Source organism: Pleurodeles waltl, chromosome 5 (genome assembly GCF_031143425.1).
Source record: "Pleurodeles waltl isolate 20211129_DDA chromosome 5, aPleWal1.hap1.20221129, whole genome shotgun sequence".
Lineage (NCBI taxonomy): Eukaryota > Metazoa > Chordata > Amphibia > Caudata > Salamandridae > Pleurodeles > Pleurodeles waltl.
Genome location: NC_090444.1, coordinates 574491516 through 574509146, shown reverse-complemented (window position 1 = coordinate 574509146; position 17631 = coordinate 574491516). Strand labels below are relative to the sequence as shown.

The 17631-nt window shown below is 48.6% G+C and overlaps 1 protein-coding gene across 2 annotated transcripts in view; it reads left to right on the top strand.

Annotated features, from left to right (window-relative positions):
* USP34 (ubiquitin specific peptidase 34) overlaps positions 1-17631 on the top strand; it is a 1940069-nt gene that overhangs the window by 1581575 nt on the left and 340863 nt on the right. For both annotated transcript variants that reach the window (XM_069234398.1, XM_069234397.1), the window contains one exon: positions 3136-3262. In XM_069234398.1, coding sequence (XP_069090499.1) covers positions 3136-3262 — 127 coding nt within the window. The remainder of the gene's footprint in view (positions 1-3135; positions 3263-17631) is intronic.

The window sequence follows — 17631 nt, the reverse complement described above, 5'->3', positions numbered from 1 at the left end:
CAATAGGAATAGGGATGTGCCCCCCTCCCGACAGGGAGGAGACACAAAGAGGGTGTAGCCACCCTCCAGGACAGTAGCCTCCCAGACCTAAACACACCCCTAAATCTAGTATTTAGGGGCACCCCAGAACCCAGGAAATCTGATTCCTGCAACCTGAACTAAGGAGGACTGCTGACCTGTAAACCTGCAGAGACAACGGAAGATGACAACTGCTTTTGCCCCAGCGACGCATCCAACAGGGACCAGCGACCTCTGAAGCCTCAGAGGACTGCCCTGAACCTAAGGACCAAGAAACTCCTGTGAGCAGCGGCTCTGCTCAAGAAACAGCAACAATCTTGCAACTTTTCTGCAACTTTTAAAGACTTCACATTTCCCGCCAGAAGCGTGAGACTTCCCACTCTGCACCCGACCCCCCTGGCTCGAGATCCAGAGAACAAACACCACAGGGAGGACTCCCCGGCGACTGTGACCCTGTGAGTAGCCCGAGACAACCCCCTGGGCCCCCGCAGCGACGCCTGCAGAGAGAATCCAGAGGCTCCCCCTGACCGCGACTGCCTGTTCAAGGGACCCGACGCCTGGAACCAGCACTGCACCCTCAGCCCCCAGAACCTGAAGGAACAGAACCTCAGTGCAGGAGTGACCCCCAGGCGACCCTCTGCCTCGCCCAGGTGGTGGCTGTCCCAAGAAGCCCCCCCCCCCCTGTGCCTGCCTGCACCGCTAGAGTGACCCCCTGGTCCCTCCATTGAATCCTATCTAAAACCTGACACCTGCTTTGCACACTGCACCTGGCCGCCTCTGTGCCGCTGAAGGTGTGTTTTGTGTGCCTACTTGTGTCCCCCCAGTGCTCTAAAAAACCCCTGTGGTCTGTCCCCCGAGGACGCAGGTACGTACCTGCTGGCAGACTGGAACTGGAACACCCATGTTCTCCATAGGCGCCTATGTGTTTTGGGCACCTCTTTGACCTCTGCACCTGACCAGCCCTGAGCTGCTGGTGTGGTAACTTTGGGGTTGCCTTGAACCCCCAACGGTGGGCTGCCTATGCCCCAAAACTGAGACTTGTAAGTGTTTTACTTACCTCCTAATCTAACCTTTACTTACCTCCCCCAGGAACTGTTGATTTTTGCATAGTGTCCACTTTGAAAACAGCTTATTGCCATTTTTACAAAGACTGTATATGATATTGTTTTCATTCAAAGATCATAAAGTATCTAGTGAAGTATTAACTGTAAATCTTGAACCTGTGGTTCTTAAAATTAACTAAGAAGATACATTTTTCAATATATAAAACCTATTGGCCTGGAGTAAGTCTTTGAGTGTGTGTTCATTTATTGCCTGTGTGTGTACAACAAATGCTTAACACTACCCTCTGATAAGCCTACTGCTCGACCACACTACCACAATATAGAGCATTAGAGTTATCTACTTTTGCCACTATCTTACCTCTAAGGGGAACCCTTGGACTCAGTGCACACTATTTCTTACTTTGAAATAGTATGTACAGAGCCAACTTCCTACAATAACCTTTCTGCTCTTAGGCCTCTCGTTACAGTATCCACAGTCATTGGTTGTCACCAGGAAAACATCTCTGTAGCCCAGTTCAAGAGCAAATATCTGAGTCAGTCTCATTGGTCTTTGGTGAAACATCTATCTACGCTCATGCTTAGTCAATGAAGTCATGTCTCTTTATATCTCCTGGCTGAAAAAGGCTGAAAAAGGGCTGCTATTGGACTCCTACCAAATATATCTTTCAGGTGGAGTAAGCTTGGAGACTCCATCAAGACCAACACCATCAAGAGACATCTAATGAGCCCAGCACATGTTCAGACTGTTATAACATCCCCACTGTCAACAGGGACCATAACCTTTTCTTGCCAGTATGAGACAAAGCCCTTTCTAGTCAGTGGCATCCTGTAATTTAGGACTACTTTCTGGGAAGATTTTTCTCTCTGATTGGTGTTCATACATTGACCAAGCATGAAATCGAACCCAAGACCATTTTCACCTCAGTGCCCTTCACAATGCATCACTTTTCTTTGGAAAGTGCCATTGTAGTTCCACTTGAATGTGGATATCATCCAGCTTCCCTCGTACTCATACCTGAGGAGGTCCCACGCGTATGTAAAACGTACATTGTGCTTTTACCTTGACTATACCAGGAATCAGTGTTAGTCAGATCAACTTTTCATACTCTTAGGGTCTTGATGCCAGCAGAGCGGCTGTTAAGGCTACAGTTAAAGTAGCATTAACATCATTCGTCACCCACTATTACACTATTCATGGGCCCCAACATCCATCTGGTATAAACGGACACTGTTTCATGACATTTACTAGGCCAATGGCTGAGAGAGAGAACTGCTAGGTATCCATACCTGCTAAACATATTCTGCTTACACTGTCCTCTTGAGCTTTCAACCCTAAGCTGCGCTAGGTCTAAGTTTTAAACAGCTGTAGAAGCAGTGTCTGGTCCCGCAAATAGTGGATGGAATACTGAACATTTGAAAATAGCAAAAGGCGTATAAACTAAGAGTTATGGAGTGATCATGCAGGTCAATTTATCATTTTAATATATTATGATTAGTTTTTTTTAAATACTAAGATGCATTACTCATAATTGTCATGCGCTTTGTTCATTTATCTTAAATGTCAAATTCTAGATGCTGTGGTCCAGTTGGTAATATGTCTCAGAAATGCAGCCGAAATAATGATAGATGTTTCAGTAATTAGGTCTATTTGGTGGGAAGTCAAGGTAAAAACGATACACGTAGTCCCCGAGGACTGGAACCGTGCTAGAATTCCTCTTGAAATAAATGTGCTTAGAATTGATCAAAGTAAGAATCATTTACATAGTCAATAGTTACCTTTTAAATCTGCTATTATTCAGCCCTGGTACACCAGTGTTGTACACCTTTGCCCTAGACTACTGTGTAGGGAGAGAACAGTGTCTGGAGCTATGTGCCAGTGTGTAATTGTAGGTGATGTAAATTGGGTTACACCCTGGCATCCACAAAAAACTGAACTCGGTTTAAATGTAAGCTTTTCTTTTTTCTGTAGCCATTTTTTCTGGTGTTTATCTAGAAACATATTTGCCGTTTTTCTTGAAGAAAGAAAAATGTCGTTGTTTTCATTTCATTTCAGTCCTTCAACACATTGCACATGATGTATCATGAAGCTACGGCCTGCCATGTGACTGGAGACCTAGTCGAACTCCTGTCAATGTTTCTTTCTGTTCTCAAGTCAACACGGCCTTATCTGCAAAGAAAAGGTATTGTCCTGTCTGTTTTTATGTTTTTTTAAAGAACGTTTGGTGTTCGGTTATGAAAAATTGATGATGTGGGGGGCACGCTCTCCCGTTTGCTGGAAGCATTTATATTCTTTTCCCCCTGGACCAGTACTCGGAAGACATGGACTGACAAAGGATTCATCTGCTTTTCAAAAACGGCGAGTATGTTAAGACATAGCGTACTTCATAAAAGACAGCAGGCTTTTTCCATCTTATCTAATGCAATTTTATTCCTCGTTGTCTTGTATCTACACGGGAAAAGGGCTCTCTTGGATGACCAACGCCAATTAAGCTTTTTTAGTTTTCAACTAAAAGAAACAGTCGCATTCTCGCCCACTACCTGATAAGCTGACTATTCTAACCAAAGCTGTCCTTTGTAGTTGCACTGAAGCATTTCTTTTAGTGCCATTTGGGTCACAGTGAAAGCTTGAATGACGAAGAACACTCTCCCGAATTTATTATCCCCACAACTCTGCCATACAACATTTGTTAAACACATGTATCACCAAAGTAAATACGTTTGGTCCCCCACCACCATGAGGGCTGAAAGCTTCTTTCACTGATGGCACGTATATTACTGAATTGAACAATTAAAATGAATGCCCATCAATGAGTCACTAAGGCAGTATAGCATTATTACTGAAACACAGATTGTTCTGTGAACAATACATTAAAAGTGTTTTCCCCAGTGACAATGTAAAGCAGCGGTTCTTAACCTTCCAACATCTGTGGGGTCCTTTACTTCGTAACCAATGGAACCAGGGACCCTGCCTAAACAATTTCTCAACACTTAAAAATGTTTACACAAAATACAGAAACAAGTATACATCAAACAAATATACAAATGGTAAAATATTTCAATTTACAAGCCAAAAAAATGCCATAACCAAAATAGTAATAGTTTATGGGAAGTTTGGATTTTTTTCAAAACTGGGCCTTATTTCGAAGAAGCAAAGCCATGTGCTAGACTCTAGTATTTCACTATGTAGTTTTTTCACCGTAATGTAAGGCTTTCTTAAACCTTTATTGAAACTTTTTTCAACTTTAAGTTCATGTAACCAAAAAACAGCAATTAAATAACATTTGAAGCAAATATAATATAGCCAGAGTTACAGATGCTCAGGATAACCTCAGTAATCATCATATTAATGGGGCCAATCACCCAAATGGGGTATCCTATTCAAATGGAAGTAATAGTATAATTTCAGTACCAGCAGAGGTTTAACTTTAGAGTGGCCCATAATATTGGTTTGTACCTGTGCCATAATTAGTTTGGGTACCACGACCCGTTTAGAAAATAGCAGATGCGATTGCCACTCAGATTTTCCAGCAACTATAGCATAGCGGAAATCCTCCGGACTCCGAACTGGAGTTCTGCCACGTACCTCATAAGTGCAATCAAAGAAACATTTCCTTTGCAGATCCAATAATGACTTCAGTTATCTCTTTCACTCTACCCCAATACAAAGCTATGGCAAGACATTCCCGAGCAAAGTGTACAAAGCCTGCAGCATAAAGATCGCGGTGATGACATTCAGCGCTAGTAGTGCGATCAGTCCAATAAAACGAGTCTGTCACATTCTTATTATGAATTTAAAAATACAGAAATGTATGTCTTGCCTTCATGGAAATTAACCTGATCTGTTTATAAAAATATTTCCAGAATTATTCTTTAGCTGCCCTTAGATCTATTTCGCATAGTAGTCTTGCAATGAGGACAACATTTTCAACAGTGGCCGAACATATTTTACAACCCCCTCTTCTATTGGTGTCAGATGAAATCATCTGCATCAAAGGGCCATATTCCAAAGGTGTTACTGTGAATGTGAGTAATGCCTTCTTGGCTGCATGTCACAGCCTAAAGGATGTAAAAACATCTAGTGAGTTGAACTCGGCACACAGTTTGTGTTCGTCCAGTAACAAACTCACCAACTAGGAATAGATGCCCTAGTTGGCTAATCTCTCTTATCTAATAGAGACTTCTAGTTGCAGATTCCTTAACTTAGAATTTCCCCCAGGTGTCAGACTCGATCCAAAGATTTATCTTCGAGCAGTACCCTATGCGCTCTGTCACGTGGCGTCTGTCGACTCAAGGGGCGTCATTGGAATCGTGGTCACCGTGATGACATCGCGTTCGAATATAGGCACACCCCGGGCGCGCTGACGTCACTTCTTTTCTTTCCGTGCCTGCCTATGCACAAATCCAGAGAACAGTTACCCCTAGTCATTTCTTGACTAACTGCAAAGCTTTTGTCGAATAGTTTTTGATGCGTTGAGAGATGTCCTGGAAGACCGGTTTTAAACCCTGCGACACCTGTCACTGAATGATGTCTGTGACGGATCCGTATCTCCTCTACCTTTGGTGTCTGGAGCGCAACCATGACTCGAAGTCATACTCCTAGTATCGGGCCATGAACCCAAAGGCTTTGAGGGAGCAGTCTCTGAAGCTCATGGCGGCCAGGCACTCGACTGTGCGTCGCTTGCGGCCGCGTTTGAGAGGAAGGTCACGAGACTGCTCGCGGAGTCATCATCACCCCTCTTCGTCAACGACATCCATGTTCTTCAACTTCACCCCATTGCTCGGACTACACAAGGTGGGTAGAACGTAGACACTTTGGACCTCCCGCATTCGGGGGCCTGCGTCTGGGTCGACTCCATGCCTCCCCGACTTTCTGGAAACCAGTGCCACCCCTGCCGACCTGAAAGAGTTCTATGAGGCCATGCGCATCATATTTGGGCAGACAGATCCATCCTCGGCTTCTTCGGGCCCAGGAGAATCGTCGAGGGCCCCCTCGGGTTCCACATTGGCAGCTTCAGCCCCGGCTCCGAGGAGCACCTCCGGATCAGTGTTTGGATCCGTCCTGATGCCGGCCGTGCCAACAGAACCATACCTGGGATTGGGGCAGACATAAACGCTCTCGATGTCGGTTGGGCCCCAATTGATGTCGATCCTAAACTTATCCCTGACGACTGGGAGCCGGAACAGCATCACTCAACGCCAATTCCGTTTTCCATGGCTCTCCTGGACCCAGGGCAGATCCAGACCCTTCTTTCTATGGGTATGGATATGGGGCTAGGGTAGAGGGATCACTGGACCCTTTAGAATACCAGCTTGACCCTGACATTGACTGGATTCAGGATTTGGGCGACGTTAGCAGACTAGAAACTTCTCCTGACACTGGCATGCTTTCTCCCCCTACTGTGGCTAAGGTGGTAAGAAGGGCTGCTGAGGGTTTGGACCTCAAGCTTACTTTTGTGGAGGTCAGGACTAACCTCCTGACTGAGGTGCTTCAGCCTGGGGCTTCCAGTACAGAACCCCTCCTTCCCTTTAATGAAGCTGTTATGGACGTCCTACTGGTCCAAACCCAGCACAAGGGCTCCTGTGAATAGGATGGTTGCCCCCGCCATTGGCCTGCGCTGAACGACTGACCTAAAATTCTTGACCCAGCATCCTTCACTTGAGAGCCTTGTGATCCAGGCTTCTTAATCATCTGGCGCATTCCCTTCTGCTCCCCCGGATAGTGAATCAAAAAGAATGGATAACCTTGGGAACCAGTCTAGTGCTGCGGTCCGTAACACCCATGCCTTTTGGGCTGATACTCTCTGGGATATGGCCGCGCAGGTGCTGCCTCAAGCCCTGGAGGAGGCCTGGCCGGTTCTCTCCCAATCTGTTACTGACGGAAAAGATGCAGCAGTTCATGATTCATTGTGGACTGGATATGACCGACTCACTAGATAGATTGGTTGCATTGACAGCAGCCTTGAGGCACCATACCAGGTTGAGGGCGTCTGGCTTTTCAAGGGATGTCCAGCAGTCTTTGATGGACATGCCCTTTGATGGCACCCATCTCTTCGGAGACTAAGAAGACTTAGTGTGTGAGCACTTCAAGGACTCCCGGGCTATGGCTCAGTCTCTTGGCCCCGTAGCTGCTCCTCACCCCCACAGTCCGCTTTTCTCCCCGTTCGTGGCTACAGAAGGGGCACCCCGCCGCCTTCGTTTCCAACCGGCCACGATCCACGCATGCTTCACAGCCTCTGCGCGGACGTGGGATCCTACGTGCTTGTGGATCGGGGAGCCAGCCGACCACCCAGTCTACCCTGACCCCTCCACTGCCTGCAAGCTTTCCTGGAACATCTTGGACCAGTTGGCAGCAGGATTCGCCATCACTTGCCCCACTGGGAATCTGTCACCACGGACAGGTGGGTGTTGCAAATTGTCCAGAGGGGCTACTCCCTCCCCTTCGAGACTTCCCCTCTGACCATGCCACCATCATAGGCTCATCTGTCAGAGGATCATTTGGCACTTCTCCGCGAGGAGGTCGAGGCTCTCTTGGCTAAGGGTGCCATACAGAGGGTCCTTGCACCAGAAGTAGGTCATGCTTGTTATTCCCGCTACTTTCTGGTGCCCAAAAAGGACAATGGCCTTCTCCCTATCCTAGATCTCAGGTCTCAAGAAGAAGTATAAAATGCTAACTCTAGCTCAGGTCCTGTCTGCCCTGGACCCTGGAGTCTGGATGGTAGTGTTGGACTTGCAGGATGCCTATTTGCACATTCCCGTCCTGCCTGCCCACAGCCGATACTTGCGATTTGTGGTAGGTCACGAGCACTGTCAGTTCACTGTGTTCCCCTTCGGCCTTACCAGTGCCCCTCGGGTGTCATCGAAAGTGATGGTAGTGGTTGAACCTCATCTGTGCAGGTTAAGGGTTTCAGTCTTCCCCTACCTCGACGATTGGCTGTTGAAGGCGAACTCGCCCCAGGCTGTCTTCTCCCATCTCCAGACTACGACAAACCACCTGCATTTGCTGGGGTTCACTATAAGTGTGCCAAAGTCACACCGACTCCCTCTCAGATGCTCCCTTTCATCACAGCTGTTTTGGACACAGTGCAGTTTTGGGCTTATCCTCCCGAAAAGCGAGTCCAGGATATTCGGGCTGTGATCCTGATGTTTCAGCCTCGATCCTGGATTTCGGTGAGAATGACTGAGGCTGCTGGGCCTCTTGGCCTCCTGCATCCTGCTGGTCCAAAATACCAGATTGTATATGCAGGCTTTGCAGTGGGACCTGGTTTTCCGATGGGCGCAGCATCAGGGGAATCTCTCCGACAAGGTTCAGATCTCGGAAAGATCTGCAGTGGGGCCTAACGAATCCAGATTGGGTCAGTGGCAGATCTCTCTTGCTTCCTCAATAAGATCTCACAGTAGTGACAGATGTGTCACTCTTGGGATGGGGCGGCCACATCGGAGAGCTGGAGATCAGAAGCCTCTGGTCTCTGGCGGAGTCCGGGCTCCACATCAACCTTTTCGAGCTCTGGGCAGTCTGACTTGCATTGAAACCATTCCTTCCCTCTCACAAAGGGAAATTGGTGCAGGTATTCACCAACAACTCCACCGTAATGTGGTACTGCAACAAGCAGGGCTGAGTGGGGTCGTGGACCCTCTGTTGAAAGGCTCTACGACTCTGGGCATGGCTGGAATGCCAGAGCAGACAAACTCAGCCATCGATGCATAGTTGATCAAGAGTGGCTTCTCCATCCTGAGGTAGCGAAAGGTCTCTTTCAGCAATGGGGAGAGCCTTGGTTAGATCTGTTTGCCTCTGCAGAGCACACGCAAATGTCAGCTGTTTTGCGCGTTGGAGTTTCCAGGGCAGCCCTCGCTTGGCTGTGCTTTTCGTCATGAGTGGAGCTCAGGCCTCCATTACGCCTTCCTGCCATTACCAGTTCTTCCCAGAGTTCTGAAGAAGATCAGGCTAGACAGGGACCAACTAATCCTGGTGGCTCCAGACTGGGTATGAAGAGTCTGGTATCCTGAGCTTTTGAGCATGGCCATCCATCCTCCGATCAGACTGCCCCTTTGGGAGGATCTTCTGTCGCAGCAGCAAAGGACAGTCCTTTACCCAAACCTGTCCAGTGTGCACCTCCTTGCGCAGAGATTGAGTGGCAGCAGTTGACAGCTTTTGATCTTCCCCCTGAATTCTGTGATGTTATCTTGGCAGCAAGACATCCCACCACCAAAACAATATACACCTGACATTGGAACAAATTTGTGACATGGTGTATCAACAAGTCTGTTGATCCCCTTTCTGCAACACTCTCTCGGAGGTTCTTCTCTTCATTCTTTCTCTTACCCAGCAGGGCTCTGCTGTGGCCACCCTCAAGGGTTATTTGTCTGCCATCTTTGCCTTTTTAAGGGTGCCAGACCAACTTTCTCTGTTCAAATCTCCCATTGTTGGGAGGCTTCTTAAAGGACTCACCCATATGTTACCTCCTATCCTATTCATAATGCCCCAGTGGGATTGGAACCTGGTCCTAACATATCTCAAGTGTGCTCCTTTCGAGCCGCTCCACAACTGTCCCCTGTGGCTCTTGACTCTTAAAACTGCCTTCTTGATTGCCATCACCTCTGCTTGCAGAGTAAGTGAGCTCCAGGCTCTCTCTTCGAAGTAACCATTTCTGGCTGTCTATCCTGAAAAGGTGGTGCTTTGTAACAGGGTTTCCTTTCTTCCTAAAGTGGTGACACCTTTTCATGTAGGCCAATCAGTCACCTTGCCTACTTTTTACGCACACCTCATCCCTCTCCTGAGGAGGAGAGACTCCACCGCCTGGATCCAAAAAGCGGGTTGGCGTTCTACCTAAATCATACCAAAGATTTCTGGGTGGACGATCAACTCTTTGTGGAGTATGTGGATGCGAAGAAAGTAAGGGCAGTGCAGAAGAGGACCATCTTGCGATGGGTAGTCCTTTGCCTCAAAATGTGCTATGCTTTTGCAAAAAAAGCAACCCTCTGAGTTCCAATCCTGGATATCTGCCAGGCAGCAACGTGGGCATCCCTGCGTAGATAAACTAAACACTATTGCCTGGATAGTCAGGTCCGCAGAGACAGCTAATTCGGCCGTTCGGTCCTGCAGGACTTTTTGGTGTGATCTTAGTTTGCAGCCCACCACTGGGGATGGCATTGCTTGTGTATCTATTCTAAGGTAAGGAATCTGCAACTAAAAATCTCCATCAGATGAACAAGTTACTTACCTTCGGTAACGATATATCTGGTCGAGACATATTCTAGTTGCAGATTCCATACCAACATGCCCATCCTCCCCGCTCTGCGAACTAATTTCTAGGGACAGGAACTTTCCTTTAAGGGTTCTAGTTTTGGCACACCATTCTCAGTGTTCTTCATGGCTCTGCGCTACTGGTGTGGAAAGTCGTGAAAAGAAACTGATGTCAGTGCCCCGGGGTGGCGACTATATGCAACCGCAACGTCATCACTGTGACCACGATGCCCGCAAAGTTAACCGATGCCACCTGATGGCACGCAGGGCTACCGCTCAAAGGAAAATCTCTGGATCCAGTCTGACGCCTGGGGGAAATCCTAAGGTGAGGAATCTGCAACTGGAATATGTCTGTGCCAGATATATTGTTACAGAAGGCAAGTAACTTGTTCTTTGTAAGCTAAGTCACCACTTGGGGGGGTTCTAATGTGGGATGGTTCAATGGATTACATGCAAGGGCCGTGATGGGCGAGTACAGTATTTCATGAGTCATGGCCTGCTTTACTGACCAGGGACCACCATGCTCATGATAATGATATTTATTGCAGAAGTGGATCTGTATTGTGCAACACATAAGGTGGTCTTTAGTTACTTTTTCCTTAATATTTATAACAAATTTGAATTCACCATTGAATTTGATTATCTGATACAGACTTGTAGATGCAGATTCCTTGCCTTTTGAATTTCTCCCAGGCATTAGTCTGAGTGCGGAGATTTTTCTTGGGCAGTACCCCTTTGTGCCGTTAGGTGGCGATAATGGGCTCCGCGTCCACTGTCATCGTTGTCAGCGCCAAATGTGACATCGCTGGTGCTATATAGGCACCTCCCCAGCTTGCTGATGTCAGTTCTTTTGTTTCTATGCAAGCCAGCGCTGATCTGAAGAGAGCTAGCCATCAGTTATTTTTTGACTGGCCTTTTTAGATTTTTTGTCAAAGTTTGTTTGAGTTGTACAACTCCTGGTGCGTCGAGTATGTCATCTATGAAGACCAGGTTCAAGCCTGCGGATCCTGTCATCAGGCGATGTCCGTGACAGATCCGCACCTTGTGTGCCTTTTGTGTTTGGAGAGTGACCACGAACCGAAGTCGTTCTCTGAGTAACGGTTCATGCATTCAAAGGCTTTAAGAGAATGGTCCTTGAAGCTGATGGCGACCTGGCGCTTGACTCTGCGTAAGTCAAGGTCCTGGTTGAGAGGAGGGTCCCGGAAGAAGGCGCAGAGTCCTCCTTCATTGTTGTCTCTCCAGGTCCTGGGGATGATCGGGTAAGTCTAGCCACAAGAAGAAATGTCCTTCGACTTCACCCTGTCCATCAGCCGACGAGGGAGCGGGAGCGTCATCGTTCTAGGCCTCTATCTGCAGAGCCAGCATCTGGATGACTCCGTGCGTCCCGAGTTTCCCTGAGCCAGAGTGACCCCAGCTAAAAGAGTTTCATGAGGCCATGCGCCTCATTTTTGGACAGTCCAACACCTCTGGAGTGCCTTTGGGCCCCACGGAGTTGGAAGGAGCCCATTTGGGTTCACCGCTGGTGGCTTCGGCTCTGAGGGTGACCCATGGATTCATGTGTGGATCCGGAATGGTGTCGGGCGTACTATCTAAACCATTCCCTACGGAAGTCCCGACGTGCCTGGCGCCTCACGTGCCCCCGGGCGGTGCCTTCCCCATCTTCATTGCTGACTTCTACACAGAATTGGCTGGGCGTTGTACAACGCCGATTCCAGCACCCACAGGAGCCATACCTTCTATGTCGGATCCTTAGTCTGTTTCTTCTTGGCTAGGGTACGGTGAGGAGTGGTAGGGTTGCAGGACCCTTTAGAATACCAGCTCCTAGACCCCATGAAATGTCGTACGAACCTTGGTGGAGCCAGTGGACTGGATACCTCCCTAGATACTGCCATGCTTTCTCTCCCTACTGTGGCTGAGAAAGAGAAGGAGCTTTATATTCCGTGGTGGTGCGAAGAGCATCCCTAGGGCCTGGACCTTGAGCTGCTTTTGGTGGCAGTCAGGACTAACCATCTGACAGAGGTGCTTCAACGTGGGGCTTCATCCTCTGAGCTCCTGCTTCCCATTAATGAAGTTCTTACGGATGGCCTACTAGGTACCTGGTCCAAACACAGCACGGGCAACTGTAAACAGGACAATTGCTCAACACCATCGCCCTGGGCAACCCAATTTTCCTTACACAGCACCTCACCCCTGAGAGCTTGGTTATTCAAGCCTCCGCCTCCCGGGTCAAGTTCCCTTCCGCACCCCTGGATAGGGAGTCCAAGAGTATGGACACACTTGTGAAGAAGATGTTTTCTTCTGCCAGCCTGGAATTGTGGTCTGTGAACACACATGCCTTTTGAGCTGTTACTCCCACACCCTGTGGGATACTGTTGAGCAAGTGCTGCGACAGGTCCTGGAGGAGGCACAAGCTGTGCTCTCCCAAGGAGCTGCTGATGTGAGATGTAAGAAACTGCCCTCACTGGCATGGTTACCCCCCAATTTTTGCCTGATATTGATGCAAACTTGACTTAGAGTGTACTGGGATCCTGCTAACCAGGCCCCAGCACCATTGTTCTTCCCAAAAACTGTACCGTTGTTCCCACAGTTGGCATGCCCCTGACACACAGTTAAGTCCCCTGTAAAAGGTACCCATGGAACCAAGGGCCCTGTGGCCGCATGTATTATGCCACTCTGGGGAACCCCTCACCAAGCACATTCACACTGTGTAGGAGGCTGGCCTGGCTTATAGTGGGTACCTGATGGTACTTACACCTTGTGCCAGGTCCAGTTATCCCTTATTAGTAGATTAGTAGTGTTCTAGCAGCTTAGGCTGATAGAGGTAGCTATAGCTGAGCAGCTTAGGCTGAACTAGGAGACATGCAAAGCTCCTACTATACCACTTATAGCATATAGCACTATATCATAAGAAACACAATACTCAGAGTTACTAAAAATAAAGGTACTTTATTTTAGTGACAATATGCCAAAAGTATCTCAGAGGATATACTCCCTTAGGAGGTAAGTAATATACACAAAATATATACACACAAACCAAAATCAGGTAAGTAAAACACTTAGAAAAGTAGTGCAAACACTGTAGAACACAATAGAATGCAATAGGAGAAAATAGGCCTAGGGAAAACACAAACCATATACTCCAAAAGTGGAATGCGAACCACGAATGGACCCCAGGCCTAGTGTAGTGTGCAGAGGGTTGCAGGGAGTGTAAGAAAACACTAAGAGTGTCCAAGATGCCCCACCCCAAGACCATGAAAAGTAGGAGTACAGTTACCCTACTACCAATGAAAGACAGTAAAGTCGAGATAGGGGATTCTGCAAGGACAACAACTGACTACAAAGCACTGAAGACGGTCTCCTGGACCTGAGGACCTGCAAAGGAAGGGGACCAAGTCCAAGAGTTACGCAAGTGTCCCGGTGGGGCAGGAGCTCACTACACCCCGGATGAAGGTGCAAAAGGGCTGCCTCCAGGTGGAAGAAGCCGAAGATTCTGCAACAACGGAAGGTGCCAGGAAAGTCTTGTTTGGTCAGAAGATGTCCCACTGCGTGCTGGAGGATGCAGGAGTGTTTCCACGCAGAAAGACTGCATACAAGCCTTGCTAGCTGCAAGAGTTACAGTTGAGGATTTTGGGTGCTGCCAGGGCCCAGGAAGGACCGGGATGTCGCCCCTTGGAGGAGGAGACAAAGGGGGCGCTCAGCAACAGAGAGAGCCCCCGAAGAAGAGGCAGCGCCCGCAGAAGCACCTGAACAGGCGTTCAGAAAATCCGAGCATGGCGGTCGTCTCAGCACAACCAAAGGGGGTTCCACGAAGTCGGAGTTCAACTCAGTGAGTTGGGCAATGCAGGACGGAGTGCTGGAGACCTGGGCTGTGCTGTGCACAAAGGAATTCTTGCAAAAGTGCACAGAAGCCCTAGCAGCTGCAGTTAACGCAGTACACAGGATTACTGTCTGGCATGGGAGGCAAGGACTTACCTCCACCAAATTTGGACAGATGGACACTGTACTGTCGGGGTCACTTGGATCCAGCTCCTGTGTTCCAGGGACCACGCTCGTCAAGATGAGAGGGGACTCAGAGGACCGGTGATGCAGAAGTTTGGTGCCTGCGTTGGCAGGGGGAAGATTCCGTCCACCCACGGGAGATTTGTTCTTGGCTTCCAGTGCAGGGTGAAGACAGACAGCCCTCAGAGCATGCACCATCAGGAAACAGTCGAGAAAGCTGGCAGGATTAGGCGCCACAATGTTGCTGATAGTCCTCTTGCTACTTTGTTGCGGTTTTGCAGGCGTCCTGGAGCAGTTAACGGTTGATCCTTGGTAGAAGTCGAAGAGAAAAGTGCAGAGGAACTCTGGTGAGCTCTTGCATTAGTTATCTGCTGAGAAACCCACAGGAGAGACCCTAAATAGCCTTCAGAGGAGGATTGGCTACCTAACCAGGTAAAGAGCCTATCAGGAGGGGTCTCTGACGTCACCTGCTGACTCAGAGGTCTCCATTGTGCCCTCACACCTCTGCATTCAGCGTGGCAGAGGTCTGGGACACACTGGAGGAGCTCTGGACACCACCCCTGGGGTGGTGATGGACAGGGGAATGGTCACTCTCCTTTCCTTTGTCCAGTTTTGCGCCAGAGCAGGGGCTGGGGGATCCCTGAACCGGTGTAGACTGGTTTATGCAAGGAGGGCACCATCTGTGCCCTTCAAAGCATTTCCAGAGGCCAGGAGAGGCTACTCCTCTCAGGCCCTTAACACCTATTTCCAAAGGGAGAGGGTGTAACACCCTCTCTCAGAGGAAATCCTTTGTTCTGCCTTCCTGGGACTGGGCTGCCCAGGCCCCAGGGCGGCAGAAACCTGTCTGAGGGTTGGCAGCAGCGGTAGCTGCAGAGAAAACCCGAAAGAGCTAGTTTGGCAGTACCCGGGGTCCATGCTGGAGCCCCGGGGATGCATGGGATTGTCCCCCCCAATAGCAGAATGGTATTGGGGTGAAATTCCATGATCCTATACATGTTACATGGCCATGTTCGGAGTTACCATTGTGAAGCTCCATATAGGTATTGACCTATATGTAGTTCACGCGTGTAATGGTGTCCCTGCACTCATAAAGTCTGGGGAAATTGCCCTGAACAATGTGGGGGCACCTTGGCTAGTGCCAGGGTACCCTCACACTTAGTAACTTTGCACCTAACCTTCACTAAGTGAGGGTTAGACATATAGGTGACCTATATGTTACTTAAGTGCAGTGTAAAATGGCTGTGAAATAACGTGGACGTTATTCACTCAGGCTGCAGTGGCAGTCCTGTGTAAGAATTGTCTGAGCCCCCTATGGATGGCAAAAGAAATGCTGCAGCCCATAGGGATCTCCTGGAACCCCAGTACCCTGGGTACCTAGGTACCATATACTAGGGAATTATAAGGGTGTTCCAGTGTGCCAATCAGAATTGGTAAAATTAGTCACTAGCATTCAGTGACACTTTTAAAAGCAGAGAGAGCATAAACACTGAGGTTCTGGTTAGCAGAGCCTCAGTGATTCAGTTAGGCACCACACAGGGAACACATACAGGGCACACTTTATGAGCACTGGGGTCCTGGCTAACAGGATCCCAGTGACACAGGCAAAAACAAACATACATATAAGTGAAAAATGGGGCTAACATGCCAGGCAAGATGGTACTTTCCTACACACTGCCATTGCCACTTTTGTGTGCTGGTGGGGAGAAAGTCAAAGTCGACATGGCACCCCTCTCAGGGTGCCAGTCCCACACACCACTGCTAACCAGGCCCCAGCACCAGTTTTCTTTCCCTGAACTGTACCTTTGATGCCAGGGAACGTCTCCAAAGGGCTGCCACCCTGGGGACCCCTCACTCAGCACATGCACACTGCTTCACAGCTTGTGTGTGCTGGTGGGGAGAAAATTACTAAGTCGACATGGCACTCCCCTCAGAGTACCATGCCAACCTCACACTGCCTGTGGCATAGGTAAGTCACCCATATAGCAAGCCTTACAGCCTTAAGGTAGGGTGCACTATGTAGGAAGCTGGCCTGGTGTGTGGTGAGTACCTAAGGTATTATCACTTTATATCACGCCCAGGTATCCCTATTAGTGAGGTGTAGTCAGTGTCTAGGAAGCCAGGCTCTCTAGAGGTAGCTGTGGATGAGCAGTCAAGACTTATCTAGGAGACATGCAAAGATTATGCAATACCACTGTAGTCACATAGCACTTACACACATGAAAGAACACACATGAAAGAACCACACAGTGTTACAAAAATAAAGGTTCTCAATTTTAGTTGCACAAATACTAAATTACTATATAGGTAACACCCCAGCTGGAGGTAAGTAGAATACACTATATGTACAGTAGCAGTCAGGAATTAGCATAGAATGCAATAGAAAACAGTGAAAGCAATAGTAAGTACTGAAGCCCTAGGGGGGACCAAACCATATACTCGGAAAGTTCAATGTGAAAGTCGGCCCCCACCTAAGGAAATGGAATCGGTAGAGGTTTTAGGAAAGTACACTCTTTCTGTAATGGTTTATCCCCTTTTTGCCTGTTGTCAGTATGTTTTTGACTGTGTTAATTAGGATCCATCCTGCTAAGCAGGACCCCGGTGACTGTGCTCTCTCTCCCTTTAAACTTGGTTGCCTCAACCATAAATACCCTACATTTGACATACTGGTGCCCCCTTATAGGTCTCTAGTACATGGTACCCAGGGCATTGGGGCACCAGGGATCCCCCATGGGCTTCAGCATGTGTTATGCCACCCATGGGGAGCCGATGCAAAGTGTATCTGCAAGCCTGACATTGCAGCCTGCGTGGTCACTACAGGTCACTGCACTAGGTCACTGTAAGTCACCCCTATGGTAGGCCAAGAGGGCAGGGTGCAGGTACCTATGTGTGAGGGCACCCGTGCATGAGCAGAGGTGCCCCACGAACTCCAGCTCCATTTTCCTGGACTTTGTGAGTGCGGGGACGCCATTTTACCTATGTCCAGCTACATAATTGTAACTCCGAATCGGAGCATGTCTGGTATCAAACATGTTGGATTCATACCCCAATACTGTTGCCAGTATTGGAAGTATGATTCCATGCATTATGGGGGCTCCTTAGAGGACTCCAGCATTACTCCTACTAGCTTTCCTGGGTTTTCCGGACAACCCAAGTTGCTGCCACCCCTCAGACAGGTTTCTGCCCTCCTGCTGCTTGGACAGCTTAAGCCCAGGAAGGCAGAACAAAGGATTTCCTTTGGGAGAGTTAGTTACACACCCACCCCCTCTCCCTTTGGAAATGGGTGTTACATGGTTTGGGAGGGGTAGCCTC